This window comes from Drosophila takahashii, chromosome 2R (assembly GCF_030179915.1).
Source record: "Drosophila takahashii strain IR98-3 E-12201 chromosome 2R, DtakHiC1v2, whole genome shotgun sequence".
Lineage (NCBI taxonomy): Eukaryota > Metazoa > Arthropoda > Insecta > Diptera > Drosophilidae > Drosophila > Drosophila takahashii.
The window spans coordinates 37,474,444-37,496,528 of NC_091679.1; the positions used below are offsets into that span (position 1 = coordinate 37,474,444).

Sequence of the window (22,085 nt, forward strand, 5' to 3'; positions counted from 1 at the left end):
ATACCGATCAATAAAATATTCTTGAAATTGCATTTTAAACAAATATGTTTTTTTTAGATGTTTATTATTTCTTTCAGAAACTCCAAGTCCTATGAAAATTGAGGAATTCTTAAAGCCAAAATTGGGGAAGTCCCAGAAATAATTTTCCACAGCTTATGCTGAGTCGGTGATTCCCAGAAGAAGTAAACATTTTCTGGAGTCTTTAGCTTTCTGCTGGCTGAAGGCCTACAGCCTTAAAGATACTTCTCTCTTCGGAATTCGAAATTCGAACTCGGAACAGCTGGGGAATCCAGAGAGCCGCCCATACAGAGAGCAAACAACCCAGTAGGTTTCCTCTCGCCGGCCGCTTCAATTGATCGTTCAGATAGCAAACGGCGGCGTTCGACGACGGAAGCAATTCGGTAGCAGCAGCGAAATGGCAAGAAATCTGGAGAATAGCCTCAACCAGGCAAATGGGGAGTACGTGAACTTCGACGAGGACCGAGCACCATACACCACCCACTACAACGCCCTGCGGGACAAGCTGTACAGCGAGTGGAAGGGATCTCCAGTTCTGGGCAAGCTGGTCAAGGGAAACACACTGGGCGGTAGGTTCTCTATTCTCCACGCCCCCTTTTTTCCTTCTTTGCAATGTGTATTCGCGAGTGCGTGTCTGAAAACGAGAAAGTGAGACTGGAAGTGCAACAAAGTTGCTATAGTCAATACAGATCCGGCAAAACGCCTGTGAATTGCAATGTTGGCGACGTCACTATTTGGCTGCGATAAGAACCGAAACCGGAAAGTAAGATTCGCGAGTGTCGAAAGTTTTATACCCTTACTGATAGCAAAAAATCCCCTTTTTAGAGCAGTGATATCTTTAACCCCTTCTGGCTTTTTAATCGGTTTTTATTCAAAATAAATTTGTAAAGACAAAATATAAATATTTCTTAAGTCTACTTGTTAGGATAGAATGCTGCGTCCGAGTGCCTCTTTTATAATGTATCTGAGACCTAAAATATTTCAATTTGAACTTACTGACCTTCAACATTTCTCGAGATGAGGACCAACATGAACAAAACGTGCCTCTCAGCTTCCTGTTACAAGCATACATTTAAATGTGCATGAGCACATATAGAGTAGAGAAATTCTACCTTCTAGAAAATTCCTTTCCTCACAAGATTCTTACCAAAATCGCATTATGTTCAGTCAGCCAATTAGAAGCGAGTTTGAATTGATTTTAACAGAAAATATTCAAAAAAATATAAGAAATAATTTTGGAAAAATAAAATTAAATTGTTAAACTAAGTTATTGACTTAGGACTGAAGGGCCTTATAAAACTTCCGTTACAAGTTTCCTGGAATACATGATAAAATCCATTTAGTGCAACTGTAAGATATCTTATCAATATATTCTTTGATTGGCTATAAACCTTGTCTTCATCCTGTCTAGGTGGCTATGGCGATAACCTAAAGGTATCGAAACCAGATGAGTTTGACTTGGTGATTCACCTAACGTTTCCCGAGAACGACAAGATCATTGTTAAGGCCGATCCCCGCAAGCCAGGTGAGAATACTGTTATAATGCAACTGGATTTGGGTGATAACGACGACGCTTTGGACAGGCAACGTCTTTCTGGACATGACCAAGGTAATGGAGATCATCGGGAATCAGGAGCACAACAAGCCAGTCTTCGAGCTCCTCCAAAAGATCGTGAACGGCAAGAAGCAGTTGCTGGAGGACAAGCTGCAGAGTTGGTTGCAGAGCATAATGACCCAGGCGCTCAACAAGATGGGCAAGCAGATCGAAGTGGGAGGGGTTGTCTCACAACTAATTTACAAGAAGTGCGGGCCCGCCCACACGATTTTTGTCAAGGGTCCCTACGAGTACTCCGTGGACTTTGTGCCGGCCATTAAGCTTTCGGCTGCCCAGGTCGTTTTGGCGCCGGAGCAGAGGAAATACTTTGCGGGAACACCTCACTGGGATGCCATCCCGAAGCCCATGAAGCCAGCCCAAAACGAGAACCCATCCTTCAGGGCCTCCTTTTACGACGCAGAACGCCGGTTGCTCCACGGCAAGAACAACCTGAAGAATGCCATTCGTCTGATGAAGCAGCACCGCAACATCAAGAACAAGGCCAACCTGAAGAGCTACTACATCAAGACGCTCTTTCTGTGGGAGGCTGCCCGTCGGGATGCCAGTTACTGGCAAAAGCCCTTGAAAGAGATACTAATAGAGGTGAGTAGCAGATTGGGAAGGCTTTTAGTAAGAGTAATCTGAACTACTAACTTCCTTCCAGATGCAAGGCAAGTTGGGCGAAACCCTAGCATTGACCACGAAAAAGGGTAAGCTGCTCTTCTTCTGGGACCCCAAACTGGACATGATCGCCGATCTGACCGACGCCCAACGGTCGGATATGTTCAACTGCGTGATGAAGACCAAATACACCTTTGAACGCGGCGATGGCAATCTCACCGAAGACATCCTGAATAGCGTGTTCTTGGCTTTTAGTACGAAAACTAAATATAATCCCAAATCAAAACTGTAATATAAATGCAATACTTTTTTTCTAAAGGTAACAAAGGGTCGGAAAATAAGCCTGCGAATGGACAGAGCAGAAGGACCAGCACAGATAGCCAAGTGAACAGCAAACCCAAGGTAAAGGAGCCCACTCCAACCAAACCGAATGAACCTAAGAAAACTGTGGAGCCTATCAAGGCAAATCCAAAAACTAATGACCTGGGAAAAAAGTCTGTGGAGGCGCAGACCGGAACCAAGCCAAAGGCAAAGGCAGTAACTCCTCCCGTTCAACCAAACCAGGCCAAGCCAAATCCAAATCCAAATCCAAATGGGAATGGTGCTAAAAATTCCAATCCAAATGGGAATGGGCAACAGAACGGAGCCAAGCCGAAAACAAAGGTGGAAGCGACTCCTGTCAAACCAAATCCAAAACCGAAAGTGGTAACTCCACCCGTTCAACCTAACCAGGCCAAGCCAAATCCAAATATAAATGGGAAAAACGGAAATGGTGGCTCCAATCCACAACCACCTCCAAGTGAGAAGAAAGATGAATCAAATTGCAGATTGAGCTAATCAAGTTAGCCAACTAAGCCGGGCGCATGGTCATCTGTGAGTTGAAAGAGTTTCTTTTTATTAACAGCAAAATGAAAATAAGTTTGATCTTAACCGTTCGATCTTAAGCCTAGTCCTTGCCTCCGATGGCCGGGTGATGTGGTCGTCGTTGTTAAGTCGCTTGTGCTCTTACAGGCCGCCGCCGGATCGGTCCACGCTGATCTTCGTCTTCAGGGCGGCCGCCTCGTGCTTCGCCTCCTCCAGCTCCGCCATGCGCGCAAATCGGGAGTAGGCCACGTCGCCCGTCTTGATGGCTGACATCATCTGCAATTTTTAATAGATATTAGTTTTATGCTTGGAATTTGTCTAACATTTTTATAACTTGTAACAGCTTGTGTGACCCTTGATTTCTGCCATTAAATATGCCATTATTTTATAGTAAGCTAAGCTTACTTACTGAGGGGTAGGAGTCTTAACTTGAACTAAAGTCAATTTATGGCTTTTTGGGAGGTTAAACCCTTGTTTCTACAGTCTTTCAGATATATAAAGTGTTGGGGTAGAGTCATAACTTCAACTCAAGTCAAGTAATGTGTCTTCGAGAGGTTGAAGCCTTGTTTCTACAGTCTTTCAGACATATAAAGACTATGGGTAGAGTCATGGCTTGAACTTAAGTCCATTTATGTCTTTTTGAGAGGTTGAACCTTTGTTTCTACAATCTGTGAGACATAAAAAGTGTAGGGGTAGAGTCATGACTTGAACTAAAGTAATGTTATGCGTCTTCAAGAGGTTACCCACTTATTGTACTGTCTTTCAGACTTATAAAGATTGTAATGGGAATGGTGATGAAGGGTAATAGCTTCTCACCTGAAGGTACTCGTCCAGCTCCACCTGGCCGTTCATGTTGGTATCGATCTCGCGCAGGATTTCGTGCAGCTGCTCGCCGGAAACGTCGGCCTCTCCGAAGGTCTTCATGGCCCGGCGGATGTCGTTGATGGAGACGTAGCCCTTCTTGTCCTTGTCGATCAGCTGGAAGCGCTTGATGTACGTCTGGATCTCCTCCTTGGACAGCTTGATGGGGATGCGCTCCTTGGAGGTGCGATTGACCGTGTTACCCATCTCGTTGGCCAGGAATTCGGTGGCTGTCTTGATCTGGCGCTCCTTCTCGTCCTTGGACCAGCCCAGCTCCTCGCCCATGATGTCCACGATCACGGGCAGTGCCTCCTGCGCGGCCTGGACATTGAGGAAGGCCAGTCGCAGGCGACGGGCGATCATGTCGACGGCGGTGCAGGCATACTCGCGCACTCCGTACCGGATCTCGGCATCGATGTAGGGGAACTCGGGGTGGATGCGGTTGCCGATGATGGGCCAACGCTTGCCGGTCAGCGAGGCCATCTTGGAGACGGCGAAGGCGCGGTCTCCGTACGACTTGGCCAGGTGCTGGGCCACCTCGCACTCGAGTCCAAAGTCCTGCACCAGGCGGATGTACATGGTCGGGGTCCAGCCCTGTCCGCCCTCGATCTTCAGGTAAGAGGTTACGGCCTCGGCGCGCTCAGGCTTTAAGTTGCAGGCTATTAAAAATCATTAAGATCATTATAGTTTCGATAAGAATGGGATATTCCTATTTGTAAATATTTAAAAAACATTACTGACTAATAGGATTATCAAGAATTACACAGGAACACAAAATTAAACTTTGTGAAATTTCCACGAACCATTTCAAGTTTTCCATGATATTTGGGTGCTCCTGAGTAAAAGTCCCATACAAAATTATTTTCCATCACCTACAGGTTCCGCGGTATAGCTAAGAATACGAAAAACCGATGTTTGCCGACATTTTGAATTACGTGGCCTTTATAATTGGACCAACCTTTATTATTTTCGGTAGGACCTACTCTCAATACATCAAGGCATTCCTAAAAAATACTCCCCATTGTGAACCATTGCCCATGTCTTTGGAATTCGACGCCAAAGTTGAAAATCCCAAAATTGTAGGGATTTTTCTGATGGAAAAACAATTCTGAGGATTAAATCTTGAATGGAAGTAATTTTAACTATTCATTGTATCTATTGTTCATTGTATGCTTTAATTTCGCTTTAAAGCGTTTTCATGAGAATATTTTTTATTGGATTTATTATACTAATAAAACCGTTTTTTTTATTTCATTATCTACTCCTAAATGTTGTCAAATTTTAAAAAAGTCAAGGCATCCTACAGAATGGGAGTAAACATTTACATTTCTCTGTGTATGTTCAGTGAACGTATTTTAGTTTCTTAGTTCTAGAGGTTGCCATGACTTATTCAAAATTTGACAACATTTAGGAGTAGATAATGAAATAAAAAAATCGGTTTAATTAGTATAAGAAATCCAATAAAATGTTCTCATGAAAACGCTTTAAATCGAAATTAAAGCATACAATGAACAATAGATACAATGAATAGTTAAAATTACTTCCATTCAAGATTTAATCCTCAGAATTGTTTTTCCATCAGAAAAATCTCTACAATTTAGGGATTTTCAACTTTGGCGTCGAATTCCAAAGACATGAGCAATGGTTCACAATGGGGACTATTTTTTAGGAATGCCTTGATGTATTGAGAGTAGGTCCTACCGAAAATAATAAAGGTTATATAGGCCACGTAATTCAAAATGTCGGCAAACATCGGTTTTTTGCATTCTTAGCTATACCGCGGAACCTGTAGGTGATGGAAAATAATTTTGTATGGGACTTTTACTAAGGAGCACCCAAATATCATGGAAAACTTGAAATGGTTCGTGGAAATTTTTGGCTGTGTACCTGTGTTATTGGTCATGTTATCTTATCTCAGTGTCTGGGTTCTTATTTTTATCAATATCATAAGGAAACGGTCAACTATGGATAAGGTAGACATTGTAAATTGCATCCTAAGAGTATTTGATAATGTTCAGAATATTCATATCCCTTTACTCTACGAGTAAAAGTATGTAACAGCTAGAAAGAAGCATTTCCGACTCTATAAAGTATATATATTCTGGATCTGGGTCAACAAAAGTTAGAAAGTTGGGATTACCCACACATATTCTTCGCCTTAAACGATTTTAAAATGTGTCTGGCGCCCACACCTTTAAGGATTTCGGAAAAGTAAAAAGTTTTATTGTGTGTATCAATACCTATCGAAGTGTAGAAGAAATTTTTCAAATGGGACCATACGTTAAAAAGTTATGCACGATCAAAGTTTTATATCTCCATCTCCCTGGCACTCCCTTGAGCTGAATAACGGTACACCCGACTATAGTGTTCTCTCTTGTTTTATGATAGTTAAGACCCCAAGGACTCACCCTTGATTGCCGCATCGATGGTGTGCTCGGCCATGGCCCTGTAGGTGGTCCACTTGCCGCCGGCGATGGTGATGAGATTGGAGGGGCTGACGTGGACGATGTGGTTGCGGGCCAGCGACTGGGTGTCGTCCTTGTTGGGATCGGAGACCAGCGGGCGGATGCCGCTCCAGGCGGAGAGGACGTCGCCGCGACGCACCTCCACGTCGGCGTTCAGATAGTTCTTGATCTCGTTGAGGATGAACTGGATCTCGTCCTCGGTGGGCGTGGGGTTGTGGGTAATATCGCAGGGCAGGTCGGTGGTGCCGGCGATGGTCTGCCTCTGCCAGGGCAGGAAGAAGATGACGCGTCCGTCGGAGGTCGAGGGATCCAGCAGACCCATCTGGTCGGGGCTGTAGTAGCCGGGCAGTACGATGTGGACGCCGGAGCTGGGGCAGCAGATGCTCTTCACCGTCGGGTTGTCCATCTTGCGGATGGAGTCCGTGAAGGGTCCGGCGGCATTGACCACGCACTTGGCCTTCACGGTGAACTCCTTGCCGGACATGTGGTCCTTGACCTTGGCTCCGCACAGCACCTGCTTGCCGGTGCCGTCGTCCTTCTTGAGCAGCTCCTTCACTTCCACGTGGTTGCACACGGTGGCTCCGTGGCGGGCGGCAGTCAGGGCCACCGCCAGACACATCCTGGCATCGTCCTGCTGGCCATCGTAGTACACGATGGCGCCGCACAGCTTGTCCTTCTTCAGCATGGGGAACAGCTCGAGGGCGTCCTTCTTGGAGAGATAGTACGAGCTCTTCACATTCCGGTCGCCGGCCACCAGATCGTAGGCCTTGATGCCCACCCAGTAGTAGGGAACCTGCCACCACCTGGGGAATCATGGATATTTAGTAGGTTGAGCACAAAAATTATGATAAGAGAGGTTTCACAGAATTTGTGGAATTTAACTAATTGAGCAAAAACCTATAATAATAATTATTTAATGAGGTTTAATTAAAGGTTTTTATAAGTTACATTTCTAACTAATTTTTGAAATCGACTACCGTATTTACAAAATATATATTACTATTTTTCTGGGTCCTTAATATATTTAAAATAATAGATGAGAGATTCTAAAATATTTAAGGAATCCTAATTAAAAGCAGTTTAATTTAGCAAAGAATGATTTTTGCAAAATGATAGTGACTGTGAAACCTCTAAAAGATGTCTTTTCAATTTACGTGTAGACTGGCAGCATGATGGGCAGAGGGTGGGTCAAGTGGGGAGCCGATTCGAGCATGGTGGCACGCTCCTGCAGCGCCTCCTTCACCATGCGGTACTGCTCAAGGTCTAGCTGAGATGGCAGATGGCAATTAGCGGGCTACAATGGGGAAACATCTATCTAATAACTTACGCCCAGGATGGCCTTCTGCAGGTATCGCACTCCGCCGTGGATGAGCTTGGTGGAGCGCGAAGAGGTGCCGCTGGCAAAGTCATCCAGCTCAACCAAAGCGGTCTTAAGACCTGTTAGGAGAAGAGATTCTTAAGAAGTGGTTCTTATACTTATTTAAGATCATTTAAAACCCACCTCTTGTGACCGAGTCGAGGGCACATCCAGCTCCAGTGGCTCCTCCGCCGATGATCAGCACGTCGAACTCCTCGCCGCTCATCAGGGATTTGATCTGATCCGCTCGCGGAGGCAGCGTGCGCTTCCTCTTCGGCGGAGTAGTGGCATTGTTGACCTAAAAAAATGGGTAATAGTATAAAGTATGTAATATAGTATAGGCCATAAAGACTACTCACCACATGAGGAGTGTTCCAGCGGTCCAGGGTGTACGAGGCCAGCACAGAACCCACGCAGGCACTGGCAGCTGTTACGCCGAACTTGAACATTCGCGAGGTCATCTCGGGGATCTCTCACGAAACTATTGCAACGATCTCGAGTACTTTATTGTGCTGAAAGGGCAAAGAAACAAAGAGCAATTAATTTTACTTATTTTTAGTACGCCTCAGCTCATAAGTATGCAATTAAAAAGGTCACGGATGAGGTCCATAGTTGCAAATTTTTAATTTCCTAATTTTCTTAGATGTTTTTAATAATAATGGTATTCACAGAAATAATTCCTTAAGTTTATAAAGGCGTAAAAAAATTAATTAATGCAAAATGTAGTTGGAAAGTACTTCTTTAAAACTTTGCAAACAATCTTTAAAAATATTTTAAAGAGTCTATAAAGTACTGGTAATAATAATTCGATTTTTTTTAAATTTGTTATCATTATACCAAAAACACTCTTTATAAGTAATCCATTTGGAGGCACTTCAATATGTGCTTGTAAAACACTAACTTGAACACTAAATACGCTGTTGTTATTGCCGTGACACACCTGAGAATCCTAAACTTGAAACTTGTTTTATCTATATCTCTCAGTTTTATAGCAATTTGATGATATCACAAACACCATAAAATCAGCTATTAAACAACAAATAATGCAGAGAGCACGAGAGCCCAAAGAACGCCCAAACTACAGAGAGCTAATTAAATTCCGAATTAATTTCGCACTCTCTATATCATCTATAGTTCCACAGTGCTCTCTGTGCTATGGCGGGCTTATTTACAGCTGACCGAAGCTTTTGCTTGAAGCTTTTGGCCAACTTTTCGCTCTCCACTCATTGGAAAGTGAGTGTTCCATTCCATTCCCATCCCTCGGAATCCGAATGTGTGTTAAATCAATACTACTGATGGCCAGTTGAAGATACACAGATACAGATACGTCACGAAACTTGGGATCCGTAACACTGGGGGCTAGAACAGAACGTAGTTCGAAGAGCTCCGGAATGGACGCATCCGATTCGATCCAATCCAAACCGATTCGAGTCGAGTTGAGTGGAGACCATGTTTACCTTTTGGCTTCCAGGCCGCGAGCGCCTCAGCAACAGACTGAATCCGAAAGCGAGACAAAAACCCGAAATCGCCCGATTTCCGATTCACGACGACCGAGAATGAGTATGCGAACGGAACGTTTTTAGCGGGCGTAATGGCATGTGAAAATGATTACATCAGAGTTTGAGTCACTTTTCCGCGACCGCCGCTGCTCGCATCCGCACTCGGCCAAGGCAACTGGGTTATTGAGCTCACCCGGTCTCACCCCTTTCTGGATGCGGTGCTATCTGTGGGGGCACTCACTTCGATTCCGGGTCTGGAACTGATGCGTTGAGCACTGGAAGCGAGTCTCCTCCGCTTGCTCCGTCCGTTTGATTCGCCAGTCGCCGTCGCTCTGCGAAAACTGCACTGCCTGCAGCTTTTTTTCCGCTCGACAAAACTTTCAGTGCAGTTCGTGGCTCGTGCTCGGCGCAATCAGCTGTTGAGCCACGCCCCCCGCTCCCCACGCCCCCTTTTGGCCTAGCTAATTAGCCAATTGGCAGATCTCAAGACGAAAGATTCGCGTTTTTTTTAAGAGATGTCGCCGAAATCTCTTTCAACGGAATTTCAATCGAATTGGGGAAAGAGTGTCACGGCAATATCCTTTTTTTAAACATTAGATTTTTTCAATTTTTTTAAAAGTTTTTTGAAAACTTTCAAACATATCTATAAAATAATTTTTAAGATAAGAGGTTTTCTTAGATATATAAATTTCTTTGTCTTTTTGTTTTTTAAAATTTGTATCCTTTTAAAATCCTTGTGTCCTTATCAGAAGCATACTCCTATAACAAGTGGTTTATATATCACTAAATCACCATTAATGTATTTATTTTGAAGGAAATTTATTTTTTTTTTATCAAAATATTCCGCTTTTAAGTTTGCCACCACATCCAAAAAACTTTCCATTCCAAGTAAAGTATTCATATTTTAATCACACTACATAGTATTATTTAATTGCTTTGAATTCTTAAAGCGACAATGAAACACCAGTTCTTTATATATGTTGTATCACAAACTATTTCACAGAGAGTTTAGTAGAGCCACATCTATAGAGATCTCTATATGTACAAATCTCTCGCACTTTTTTCTCGTTTCTACCTCGTTTTTGGCACCTGCGAGATGCGCCCACGTCGTGTTCCGAGCAAATTTATTCTGTAACTGCCGGCGGACGGGCAGCGTATCTGATATTTTTATTGTTTCGCGCTCTTCGCACAGCAGATTATTCAATTATGTGCCGAGTGCTGATAGAATCGCGGGATCGGGGCAACAACACTGGCCAACAAGGCTGCTCTTCCGTGAATTTCCACGGCATGGCACCCGCGGCACCCAATCGAAATCGAATTGGAACCACTCTGCTGCCCCGCTGATAAGAGCCATTTCACAAGTGCTTTACGCATTTCGAGGGCACCAGTTTATGAATGAATCATGTGGATATATGGATGAGATTATATATACCCGCCTATACGGATGGGTATCTTGGGGGGCCATTAGCCTGCTCTTGATCGGCCGACGAGACAGTTCCGCAGACGCAGACAGAGAGCAGACTCAAGTACCCGCGAATTTAAACTACGTCATTATACACGAGATGGTTTTGCTTTGGGTTAGGTAGGTCAGTTTCACTTGCGCAATTGAGCAAGAACTTTCCATGGCTATTTTTATGCGGCCAGACCCGCTAGATCCACCGAACAGCAGACCCAAGTACAGACCTACAAACGACCTTGGCATTCCCAAAACTGAAACGCCTGGGCTAATTGTGCCGAAAGCGCAGTTATCACGCCGCCTGTAACTGATACAAAGTATCCAAAGTGTCCGGCGGAGCGTTTAACACGCACCCACTTCGTGCAGACCGCTCTGCTCCGCCCACGCTGGAATCTTGGTATTTGTACAACTGCCAGCAAGACGTCGTCGGAAATATATACCCATGCTATATGGCATATATGCTATAGACGTCGGCGTCGCCAGTCGTATCTCTATCAGCCGATGTCGGCGACTACGCGATGTTTGCTAGCACGTGAACATTATCAGTGGACGCGACGGAGGGCGGGGTGATTTGACTTTGCCGCGACCAGAACAACAAATCAACCAGATAGGGTTGGACTGCCGCCGGTGGAGGTTCCTCTACCGGTTTGCCCTCCACTGAAGGTGCCACTGCCTGACCCCCAAAATATCCAGCATAATCAGTAGACAAGAGGAGCTAATCGACTTCAAAATGCCCTATATCATGCCCTATATACAATGATATGAAATCGTGCTTACTAAACAAAATCAATTTCCCAAAGATAGAAAGAGATTCAATAGCATGGTGATTACCTAAACAAAATGTTATCAATGATAATTTTATCTCTGACTGGTGCATTCATAGTTCTCTAATTATAATTCCCAAAGAGAGAAAGTGATTTTATAGCATCATATTATTAATGATAATTTTATCACTGCCTGGTTCATTCATAGATCTCGCTGAATAGCAATCGCTATTACTCACTAATCATCCTAATTGTTTATCTGTCTGTTCCAAAACCTACCTGCCTCGTCACCATTGGCGCAGTCGAAATGACAAATTGACACCAACAATCATTTAATAGATTAGATTAGCTTAGTTTTAATGGCAATCGATTATGTTAGGAAATTAATGTCTGCACTTTGGACTCTTACGTAATGCCAATAAAGAGATATTAAATGATAATTTATATAGACCAATTTCAATTCCAAGTAATTAAATCAGAAATAAACATTGTTTATAGGTCGCTTTAAAGGCTTATCAAAAATTACTGACGCATAAGAAAATCTACTCAATTTCTTTCTATATTTAAACCGCCTATTTATCTTGTGGTTAGAAGGAAAGCTAATTATTAATAAGTAATATTTAATAACTATGATTTCAAAATATACTTATTAATTAAGTATCAGAAATATAACCACTGAGACTCCTCCATTTCCTCTTCAAATAAGAAATACGCTATTTAAAATTAATAATTAAAAGTTGAATTTATTGTAAAATGAAGCAAATTTTTGCAGCCAAAACGTAATACACCAACGGGCATAAAAATATGTATATCTTAAAGCTAATTCAAATTAAAGATAACTATCTAAGACTAAGCAGATACAATTGATTTCCCATCCTCGAGGGCAATGGCCAACTTCGCAATATTCCATTAATAATTTCCATCGTAATCCAACTTACAAATTGGATGAGGAGTCCGCCGCGGTCTCGGCCACGTTGTCAGGGCTTCCAACGGCGGAGGCAACGCCTTTGGGGATGTGTGTGGATGTGCTGCTGTCCCGCTCGTTGCGCGTGCGCATCAGGAAGTCAATGAGATCGAGGAGCTGGCCGTCGCCGGGGCTGCACTGCAGCAGCAGCTGCTGCACGAAGGCCAGGCGCTCGGCATCGGAACGCGGGCCGCTCTTGAGGATTTCCGGCACCTGGGCTAGCAGCCCGCTGCGGCAACTGTTGCTGATCTTCGACTTGGCACAGACGTACTCCAGCACGGAGTTGGGATTCAAGCGGTCGCACACTACCGACGACAGGTTCTCGCGCACCGCGTGGTCCAGAAAGTCCTTGGAGTGATTCTCGGAAAGAGTTTCCAGAACGTTTGTCTTCAGTTTCTCGTTGGCACTCATTTGAGTGGACAGGAACTTGGCCAAAGTGCCGGCGCTCTTCAGTTGGCTCTTGTCAAAGTAACGCTGAAGGACCGACTCCAATGGCAACTGCTCCACTACCAAGTCAAGAGCGGCCTCGGGATCCAAGATGGCTAGATCCTGGCCAACTGGCTCTGGGTCCACCTCCATTACCTTGACGGGCTCATCGGTGAGGCTAATGTTGTGGGCATTGCCTGTATCGTTCCACTTCAAGCTGGTAAAGGCATCCTCCTCGGGAGCTTCTCCCGCGGACTTGTCAAGCGTCTTGTCCGTCGTCGCTGTTCTGGCCGTCTGCTCGCTAGCGAATCGTTCGATCTCAATAATGCTGTCCAAGCGACCGCGTCTCCTCAGCGCCTGTCGCATCTCGCTGGTCTGGGCCACCTTGTCCATGAGCAGGCAACGCTTGGGCTTCAAACTGCTGCGCGTCTCCTCGGAATCGCGCAGGTACTCCTTGGTCACGGACACCGGTGGGTCATGGAAGCTGACCCGCTTTCGCTTCAGCGCCGGCGAGTCCAGGGTGACATCATCGAGGCTCTCGCATCGCAGCTTGCGCTTAAGGATGCTCACCGAGGGACTGGCCGATGGCGAGGGCAGTCGCTTGGAGAATGTCAGCAGATCCTTGGGCGGAGGTGCCTGAATCGGCGTGGAAGCGTGATCTGTCCCAGTCAACTCGTTCAGCTCGCTGGTGGGCGTTGAAACCTGCTCGGCTCGTTCGAGGACACGGGCTGGGGTCACTTGGTGGACCAGACGCGACGTGGACATGGAAGCATATGGCGAAACGGCTGCGGTGTCTAGCTTTTTGTTTCTAATCATGTTGATCAACTGGGCACCGCGTCCGGTTAGATGGCCCGTGGGTTTGGGCCGCAAGGTGGGGCTCGAGGAATTGTTGGTCTGCTTGCGATCCGGTGGGGAGTTCTGTAGGTATGATGGGGAAAAAAAATATTAAATAAAATATAGTGAATATTAATTATTTGTGTCCCGACTATTTAATACCCGTCACTCACCTAAGGGGAGTGCGAGGGAGATGGATATATACAATTTTGATAGCGCATAACTTTTTAATGAATGGTCCGATTTAAAAAATGTCTTCTACATTTCGATAGGTATAAATATAAACAACAAGAGATTTTAAAATTGTGGGCGTTAGAGGGGGCGTGGCGCTTGGCTGAAATAAACTTGCGCTGCGTAGAAAGCCCAAGAATATGTGTGGAAAATCTCAACCTTCTAGCTTTTGTAGTTTCCGAGATATAATTCTATTAAATCGATTTATTACTTACCAAATTGCATATTCGCGTGCTCGGCTTCTTGGGCGAAGTCTCTGCAGCAGCCACAGCGGCCGCCGCAGGAGCAATATCTCCGCTGCTCCCAAGCAGTTGGGTGGAGAGCACGGCTTCCACAGACGCATCTGGTGGCGTCAGCTGTGTTTCGGTAGGAGTTTCGGGTTTCTTAACCGGTTCTGGTTGAGGCTCAGGTTCAGAGGCGGATTCGGGGAACAGATCCTCGCTCTGTTGAATTACCACAACGGGGGTGGGTTTTGCAACCTTTGTCTGCTTGCCGACAGCTGCAAAAATTCAAGAGTTTAAGAGATTAACAATCTGAGACCACCTGTTACCTGCTAGACTTACCTGCTGTGGATTGAGTGGGAACGGGAGGCGGTGGCAATTTTCTGGGCGATCTGAGCTGGCGTTCAGGCGTTGGCGCGGGTTCCGTGTCCTTTTGGGCCGCCCGCGTTCGCGTCTGTCGCTTTGGAGGTTCCTCCGCTGGAGTAGCCACCTTGGCTGCGGCCTCCTCTTCTTTCTGAGCCTTTGTTTTGCGGCCGGGACCCTTGCGAATTGGAGTGGATACTTCGGCTGGTTCCTTCTCCGGCTCCTCGCTTGGAGTGATATCAATAACTTCTTCGTTATCATCCTTGCCGGTTAAAGCCAGCTCGCCCTGTTTGCTCCTTGAAATAACCACCTTCTTGGGCGTCCAGGGCTTGATGGAAGCGGAGTCCTGCGACTGCGACATGTCATTGTACAGAGCCGGAATATCGGACTTCTCGGCAAAGCGCTCTTTCTGACGATCCGTCAGCTTCTCGGGGTTCAGGCTCCACACCGAGGGGATGATCACGAAGAGGTCGTCGCCCTTGAAGAGGTCCCTCAGCTGATTCGCCATGCTCTTCATGGGCAACTTGCGGAACTTCTCTTGAATGGCCCGCTTCCACTCCTCCAGGAAGCTTCCCTCGCACTTCAACTTGCTCCAGCACTGTATGCCGGAGGATAAGGTGGGTTTCAGGGCATCAAACACCACCATTAGTTCGTTTTGACGCAGCTCGAGTATCAGGGTGCGCAGGGTGTTCAAGCAGGCCTCGAGCATCTGCTGGGAGGATGGCTGCTCGAAGATGGTCTGCAGCAGGCCAAAGACGTCCTTGTACAAGGGCGCCTCCTTGCAGAGTCCCAGCTTCAAAACGGAGGCCACATAGGCATCAAAGAGCTCTGGGAAAAGGGGTTCCTCTTTGTTTTTGAAGAGATCCGCCAGTGCAGCCTTCAGATCCGTCAGGAACTTCTTCCTTTCCGGGGCATTCTGACCCGCATTGAGCAACTGCCGCCACTGCTCGCAAAAGGATCCGTCGAAGGAGTTGCTAGCACGGCGACCAGCAAAAGCAGTTAACGTTTGCAGGGGCCACAAAAGCCACGTGTCCAGAAGCGAGGCATTGTGAGCCACGCGGTATTCCAGCGCATTGTTGCGCAGATAGTTGGACAGGGCCTGCGACACCTGCCGCCACACCTGCAGCTTGACGGCGAATCCCTCAAAGTCCTCCTCGTCGTTGGCCTGCATCAGCAGCTCGGCGAAGGAGCCCAGCATCCGGAATTCATTCTGATTGTCCGCCTCAAGACGGTCGGCATTGAAGATGCATGCGATGCTACGCTGCAGTATAGCAGCCGGGACTTCTGTTCTGGACTTTAAGATCAGCTTTAGGTAGGCCTCCAGCACATCCAGTTGATCGCTTCCAGCCACGCGCTCCATCATCATATTCTCACCAGCTATCGTATTGAAGAGAGCTCGAACTACGCGACCACCGGAGCTCTGCAGGATCTTCTCAATCTCACCGCAGCAGGCGACATTAAAGGGAGCCACTGCCAGGCGAAACATGGCCAGGCAGAGATTCCTTACGAGCAGCTGCAGCAAGAGCTGTTCCGCCTCGCTAGCGTCGTTCTCGGTGAGCAGCTTCATTCCCGCCACGGCGGCGGCCAGCAGTGGCTTCCAGTGCTGCTGCAGCACCTCGGCGCTCATAAGCGGCGACGGTTGGCCAAAGGTCTCCAGGCGCAGTTCCCTCAGCAGACGCTGCAGTGGATCACTGGGCTCCACGGCCCACAGGGACACCAGGCAGGGCAGAGCCAACTCGCGGGCCGTTTGATAATTGTGTGCTAATCCCGTGGGCAGATTACGCGGACCTCCGCCAAACATGAAGGCCAGGAAGTGCTCCACGGCGCTGTCGAAGGATTTGGTGACCTCCTGGTCCAGGCAGGTGAGCAGGTACCACCAAACGCGCAGCTTGATGCCACTGACGTGCGAGGATCGCGACTGGGAGGTGCGCAGGGGGATCAGCAGCAGGCGGAGCCTCTTTACCGAGGCCAGTTCATCATAGGCGGCGAAGATCTTGATGAGTACACGCCAGCAGAGGAAGGCCTCGGATCGCACGCCATTGTCCGGGTTCCGGAAGCCCAGTTCCACCAAAGCCAGGAACTTGTTGATGTACACACAGCCCCTGAGCAGATCCTCGTCCATGATCTGCACCAGCAAGGTCCAGATCTTGTGCCAATTCGAGTTCTTGGCATCGCGCATTTCGCCAATGAGTGTGGTGTACTTGTTGACGAACTCGCTGCGGATCTGCGGCCAGCACCTGGCCGAGTGGATCGCGGAGACGTCGAGGGCCACCAGTGCCTCCGCCAGAGCGGCCACGGCGCAGTCCTGGATCTTCCGATCGGCATCGAACATCAGGGGCAGGATGTCGCCCAGCCAGAACTCCACCAGTTCGTCGTCTGTAAAGGCGGTGGAAATCAAGCCGGAACTCTTGCAGCTGCTGGCCAGCAGGTCGATCATCTGGGGGGGAAAAATTATGCGGAAATGGGGGTTACCTTGGGGCTCTCTGCTTTATAGGTGCCCTACTTACGTTGCAATAATGCTGACGGCGGCCAGCGGCGATTACTTCTTTCGCGGACAACTGCACCGTCCGGTAGGCCTGCCCCGCCTCCGCGCCAAAGTCACTGTCCATGGCGTGGCGATGCTTGGATTATGCGCTTTTTAATTATTTCACTTTTCTCCCGACTGCGACTGTCACAAGGGTTTTTTCCCGCAGTTTAAAGAAGATGGTCGTGAAAAGCGCGCGAACTGCTCGGGCTAGTGGTGGCAAAAGCAGCTTGAGGCCTTATCGATAGCTCGCGGTAGGCAGACACGATAAATACCGAAAATACCAAAACTCAGAGTTGCCAGACCCACGCTGCGCGGGAAATAAGGGATCGTTCAAATCAAATATCCTTTATAACTGACACAAAATTCTTTTCAAGCCAAATTTCCTACCAAAAGCAAATTTTGGTGAAATAGAACCCGTTCCAAAATCAAGTAGAAGAATTAAACCAACAAAGTGGTAGATAGGTATATCAAACTATAGATTCTGCGACACCGCATTTCTGGGACACCTCAAAATAACAAAACCGTCGACGGTTTCCGTGACATCCCGTATTTAAACCATGTTTTTACCATAAGAGCTACAGCATAATATTCGACCCAAAGAAATCAGTATTGTGTTCGAAACATTGCAGCAAATTGTAAAAAATTGAGCTTATAATAAAATTCCCAATCGATCTGAACTCAAACCTACACATTTTTATTTTTACAAAAAAAAAAGTTTAAAAAATCAATTTTTTAAAATAGACCCGAAAGTCAAGTGGGTCGTTAGCGGTGGTTATTGGCAAAGAGACATTCCACTTTACAAAATTATGATGAAAAATATTGTTATTGCCAAAGTACTACATTTCAACTTTCGGTTAAAAATGTCACAATATTATAAAATAGAATGTCATAACGCGTTAAGTTCATAATAATATCTCCAGCCAATTGGCATAACGACTGAAAACTTTAAATTTTCGTAAAAAGTAAAAATGAAAAACTAGATTTAAAAACAAAAAAATTCTCAAAGTATTACAACACGGAAATGAAAAAACATATCCAAAATTTGTACAGGTTTGTTTCGAATCACATCGGAACCCCTTCTGATAATTTCTATTAAAAATTCTTCGTCTCATCATCCTTCAAGTGCATCATACAAATGAGAACGTTAATTCCAAGCGCATTTAAACCAACTATAGAAAAAAAGCCCATTTAATTTGAAACATTTTTCATTGTCATTTTTATTAGGAAATAAATATTACACACAGAAATGATTACTATAACTGCTGTTTCGTTTCCCCCATTGCTACTCGAAATGCTTCGATTGCGGGACACGTTCTCTTCCTAATTAATTAGCTGAACACAATTTTGCGGCTGCGGACCGTCGAAAGCTTCGCCGGATAAGGGGAAAATAAAAAACTGATAATTAAACTTGGTTTAGCAACAGCTATTACACATAATATATATATTTGTCAATAGGTTATACATAAAGTATGCGTGTAATTGGTGCGCATAGTTATACTTGAATAATTAATAAAAATAATACACGTATTAAATATATATAAAAGACAACTAAAAGACCAAAAGGGGCTATTACACATGTATCGTATATGCATATATAATATATATGGATATAAATAGTGAAAAATAGTCAAAAACATTTTACATATACATATAGGGTCATACATACATACAGCATACATATAAGTATATATAGATTAGTATAAATTATTATTATTATGTAGGTTTTCTTTAAATGCGATTCGATTTTGTTTCGATTTTTAGGTCTAACTTAGGTCGGTAATTGTTAATTGTTAGAGATTTACATGCGACTACCCAGCTTAGATGTTTTTATCCGATTTATGTTTAGTTTAGGTTAATTGTAATATTAGTTACGCTTCGATTTGCACACATTTAGTTTAATTAGGACTAATTCTAGGAAAAACACTTGCAACAATTTGCAGGAAATTCGTTACACGTTTTGGGGGCCTTTGTTTCAATTCGATTCTTTGTGGTTTGTTGGTTTCATTATCTTTTTCTCGTTCCTTTTCTGGTTCTATCAAAATACTTTCCTTTGAGCAACTTAGACTAAAGAAGGTTTTCGTTATGCACGTTATTATCGTTTACTCGTTTCTTTGAGACCCCTGAACAAGCGGCGCGTTTAAAACGACCCTTGCAGGTTTGTATTTTGTAATCCGTGTGCTTCTGTGCGATTTTACTGTTTTTTTGTTTATAACTTTAGCTTTAGTTTATCATTATTTATTTCGTTCGTGTCATGTGACCTTCTGGTTATATCTCCCAACAACTGTTTCGTTTTCTATCTACAAAAGGAATCTGTTCTACGTCCAATTTCCGAGTTCCTCGACGGATGATGGTTGCTGGAGGGGTTGGAGGTTGAGGTGGAGGCTGGGGGAATGTATTTTCTGCGGGGAGGGGGCGTTCAGAACTTCGAGGGGGCGTGGCACATGCAATGACTTGCTTAAAGCTTGTTTACGCTGATGGGTCGAATGATTGGTGAATGTTCTACAGGGCACAAGAAGGTGCGAAAGAAGGAACTTTGGGGACTTGGCAGGGGCTACAGTTGCATATACATAGATATCCGTATCCAGATCGTTCGATCTCCGTATTATGGTTCAGTTATTATGTACATCGCCTGGGTAGCTTGCACTAGTAAATTGATATATGCGAATATATAGAATACATGTGTTAGCAAGGGAATTGCCGAAGGATAAGATATATAAAGATATATAAAGCGGAAGGGGACGAAAGCAAATCGATGCCGCTGTGTTACATAGATTATGCGATTAATATATGGCATATGTACGAGTATATATACGAGTATATGAGCGCTAGCAGTAGAAGAGGCTTCTGATGATCATGATCAGGAGGATCGGGTAGGGAAATGAAGGGGCATTCGATTCGGGACATCGAATCCCCCGTATTGTACTACCAGTGCATCATGCGCAGCTGATCGAGGATGCGCTGCTTGAAGAAGGTGCCCAGCATGCCGAAGACCGTCGAGACGGCGGCCACGCCCATCATGACCTGCATGATGCAGTGGATGCCCGACAGCTCCTCCTCGGACTGCTGGCGGTGGCGATGGCGCGCCCTGTGGTGCCGCCGACCGCCGCCGCCCGTCTCCTGCAGCCGCTGCAGTCGCTCCATATCCTCGTCGAACTGCGGCACAATGGCCAGATTGATGACCTCCGTCTTGGACAACAGCTGCTCGTTGGCAATGGTGTGCGCCTCGGTGGCTCCCTTGCTGGTGGCCTCGTTGTGCTCCTTGTCCCGCTCCCGCTGCTTCTCCAGCTCGCGCACCCGCGACCTCTCGTCCAGCATCGTGTTGTCACGGCTGAAGTCAAAGTCGTGGCTGCCCGGGATCAGCGGCGTATTCAGCGTTCTTCCGGACGTCGGGAACTCGGCCAGGTTGACCTTGGCGAGAAACTGATGTCCGGAGGCGGGACTGCGGGACGTGGCAGCCTCGGGCAGCGGCGGTGGAGGCTCCTGCGTGGGCAGCTGGTCGCGCACCCGCGTCTCCTGGAACTGGTTCTTCTTGATGCCCAGCACCTCGGACAGCGGCCGGTTGATCATGGGCAGCAGGGAGTCGGAGGTGGGTCGGATTATGAAGGATCCGCCCGGTTGAACGTTGTCTGGGGGCTCCAGAATCTCCGGCTGCAGCGGCTTGGGCGTACTGGCTATCGGAGAGGGCTTTCCCGCCTCTCCTTTGCCCTCCTCCGCATCCTCGCTGTCCGTGTAGACAGAGTCCTCCGCGGAGGAGGAGTCTTCCGCTTTGACTTTTGCCTCCTTTGCCGGCTGACCAACAAACTTGTGCGTCATGTTGCGAATGGGCTCGTACTTGGAGCTCTCCGAGTCTCCGCGGTAGAGCAGCGCCACCTTGCCATCGGGCGTCAGAACAGGCGTAATCTTGGGGTGGGGCGAGGGAAAGCGATGACTGCTCTCGGGATCCGGCGACAGGGCATCGAAGTCGGTGAGCGTCGGCTTCTTTTGCTGCTGCTGCTGCGAGTCCTGGTCGGCTGTTGAGTCCTTTTCCGTCTGCTGGTACACAATGCTCACCTTGCCCAGCGGCGTGGAGATGATCTTGATGGCATCGTTGCCGTTCTTGCGATGATACGGACCGCTCTTCCGCTGCTGCTGCTGGGAGCCAAAGAAGCCGCGCCCCTGGTTCTCGCCCGTGTCGGCGAACTCGTCATCGACGCCGTCATCGCCGTCCTCGCCATCCTCGTCATCGTTGGCAAAGTGGCCGCTGCTCTCGCGCAGATCGATCGCAGTGCTCGGCACGGCCACCGCAACTGGGAGTTCGGGCGAGGCCTGCGATTCGGTGAGCAGCTTCTTCCGGATGTCCGCCAGCTGGCTCTCGCGGAAGCTGCTGCTCGGCCGGAATCGCGACCGGAAGCCGCCGAAGCCGCTGCCCTCTTCGTTCACAAAGTGCTCCTCATCGGGCCGCGGCCTCACCGTTCTTGGCCGCTCCATGGCGATCCGCTCGTCGTCCTCGTCGTAGCCCATATCCTCCTCCTCCTCCGGCACGCTTACGAGACCCTTGGGATCGGGCAGCTGCTCGGGATGGGAATCGGAATCGGGATCATCCTCCTCATCCGCATAATCATCATCGAGACCATCATCGTCGTCATCTTCGTCGATGGAGTCGTCGTAGAGATCGGACTGCATGCCATCCGTGGGGTAATCCTCCTCCCCGTCGTTCCGCCCCTCCTCCTCCTCCTCAGTTTTCTCCTCCACTTCATCCTTCAAACCCCCAACTTCCGTGCTATCCCTAGTGCTATGGCTAAGACTATCGGTACTATTACTACTACTATAAGTTAAATTTAAACCTGTTCCTAAACTAACATCTAAGCTGCTATTGCTCCGCTCGAGCAATTGGGTAGTCGCATCTTTCAGTCAGTAGCATTTCTTGGTGCATCCGCACTTGCGCACGATGTCCAAGTTCTTGATGTACTTGCGGTTGTTGCTGCACACCATGCGCACCTGTGAAGAAAAAGGGGATATTAGTTTAATGCCTCAAGGAGTC

At 46.7% G+C, this 22,085-nt stretch overlaps 4 protein-coding genes across 7 annotated transcripts in view; 1 reads left to right on the plus strand and 3 right to left on the minus strand.

Annotated features, from left to right (window-relative positions):
* The first annotated feature begins 146 nt into the window (after positions 1-146).
* cGlr1 (cGAS-like receptor 1) lies at positions 147-3,491 on the plus strand. 2 transcript variants are annotated; one of them, XM_070212829.1, is made up of 6 exons: positions 147-587; positions 1,430-1,543; positions 1,602-2,215; positions 2,277-2,487; positions 2,553-3,106; positions 3,179-3,491. In XM_070212829.1, exons 1-5 carry the CDS (start codon positions 416-418, stop codon positions 3,068-3,070), a joined length of 1,629 nt encoding a protein of 542 aa, XP_070068930.1. In that variant the 5' UTR covers positions 147-415; the 3' UTR covers positions 3,071-3,106; positions 3,179-3,491. The 2 variants fall into 2 exon arrangements, with proteins under 2 accessions (XP_070068930.1, XP_044249129.2); XM_044393194.2 differs by having other exon boundaries at positions 160-587; positions 3,184-3,491.
* On the minus strand, positions 3,106-10,468 carry Gpo1 (glycerophosphate oxidase 1). 3 transcript variants are annotated; one of them, XM_017154690.3, is made up of 8 exons: positions 10,355-10,468; positions 8,140-8,292; positions 7,925-8,078; positions 7,751-7,860; positions 7,578-7,690; positions 6,367-7,226; positions 3,914-4,617; positions 3,106-3,373 (listed from the first exon to the last, which is right to left on the minus strand). In XM_017154690.3, the coding sequence occupies exons 2-8, from the start codon at positions 8,239-8,241 to the stop codon at positions 3,239-3,241; spliced, it is 2,178 nt and encodes a 725-aa protein (XP_017010179.1). In that variant the 5' UTR covers positions 8,242-8,292; positions 10,355-10,468; the 3' UTR covers positions 3,106-3,238. The 3 variants fall into 3 exon arrangements, with proteins under 3 accessions (XP_017010179.1, XP_017010178.1, XP_017010180.1); XM_017154689.3 differs by lacking the exon at positions 10,355-10,468 and adding an exon at positions 9,521-9,640; XM_017154691.3 differs by lacking the exon at positions 10,355-10,468 and adding an exon at positions 9,238-9,388.
* A 1,747-nt stretch (positions 10,469-12,215) lies between these two features.
* On the minus strand, positions 12,216-17,366 carry Rif1 (Rap1 interacting factor 1). The gene is made up of 4 exons (XM_017154688.3): positions 17,046-17,366; positions 14,518-16,975; positions 14,170-14,453; positions 12,216-13,807 (listed from the first exon to the last, which is right to left on the minus strand). The coding sequence occupies exons 1-4, from the start codon at positions 17,145-17,147 to the stop codon at positions 12,434-12,436; spliced, it is 4,218 nt and encodes a 1,405-aa protein (XP_017010177.2). The 5' UTR covers positions 17,148-17,366; the 3' UTR covers positions 12,216-12,433.
* A 1,101-nt stretch (positions 17,367-18,467) lies between these two features.
* sli (slit guidance ligand) overlaps positions 18,468-22,085 on the minus strand; it is a 56,836-nt gene continuing 53,218 nt past the window's right edge. Inside the window, 1 exon segment of the mRNA XM_044393181.2 lies at positions 18,468-22,042. Coding sequence (XP_044249116.1) covers positions 19,988-22,042 — 2,055 coding nt within the window. The 3' untranslated portion in view covers positions 18,468-19,987.

What these genes read in the sequence shown, in the direction of transcription:
- cGlr1 (XM_070212829.1), top strand. Translation starts at nt 416, where the DNA reads ATGGCAAGAAATCTGGAGAATAGCCTCAACCAGGCAAATGGGGAGTAC. An exon ending in CAAGGGAAACACACTGGGCG is followed by an intron (nt 588 to 1,429) that starts GTAGGTTCTCTA and finishes CATCCTGTCTAG; the next exon opens with GTGGCTATGGCGATAACCTA. An exon ending in TAGCGTGTTCTTGGCTTTTA is followed by an intron (nt 2,488 to 2,552) that starts GTACGAAAACTA and finishes TTTTTTCTAAAG; the next exon opens with GTAACAAAGGGTCGGAAAAT.
- Gpo1 (XM_017154690.3), bottom strand. Translation starts at nt 8,241, where the DNA reads ATGACCTCGCGAATGTTCAAGTTCGGCGTAACAGCTGCCAGTGCCTGC. An exon ending in TGCAGAAGGCCATCCTGGGC is followed by an intron (nt 7,691 to 7,750) that starts GTAAGTTATTAG and finishes CTGCCATCTCAG; the next exon opens with CTAGACCTTGAGCAGTACCG. An exon ending in AGCTGGACGAGTACCTTCAG is followed by an intron (nt 3,374 to 3,913) that starts GTGAGAAGCTAT and finishes TAAAAATTGCAG; the next exon opens with ATGATGTCAGCCATCAAGAC.
- Rif1 (XM_017154688.3), bottom strand. Translation starts at nt 17,147, where the DNA reads ATGGACAGTGACTTTGGCGCGGAGGCGGGGCAGGCCTACCGGACGGTG. An exon ending in GCCGTCAGCATTATTGCAAC is followed by an intron (nt 16,976 to 17,045) that starts GTAAGTAGGGCA and finishes TTTCCCCCCCAG; the next exon opens with ATGATCGACCTGCTGGCCAG. An exon ending in GCACGCGAATATGCAATTTG is followed by an intron (nt 13,808 to 14,169) that starts GTAAGTAATAAA and finishes TCATACCTACAG; the next exon opens with AACTCCCCACCGGATCGCAA.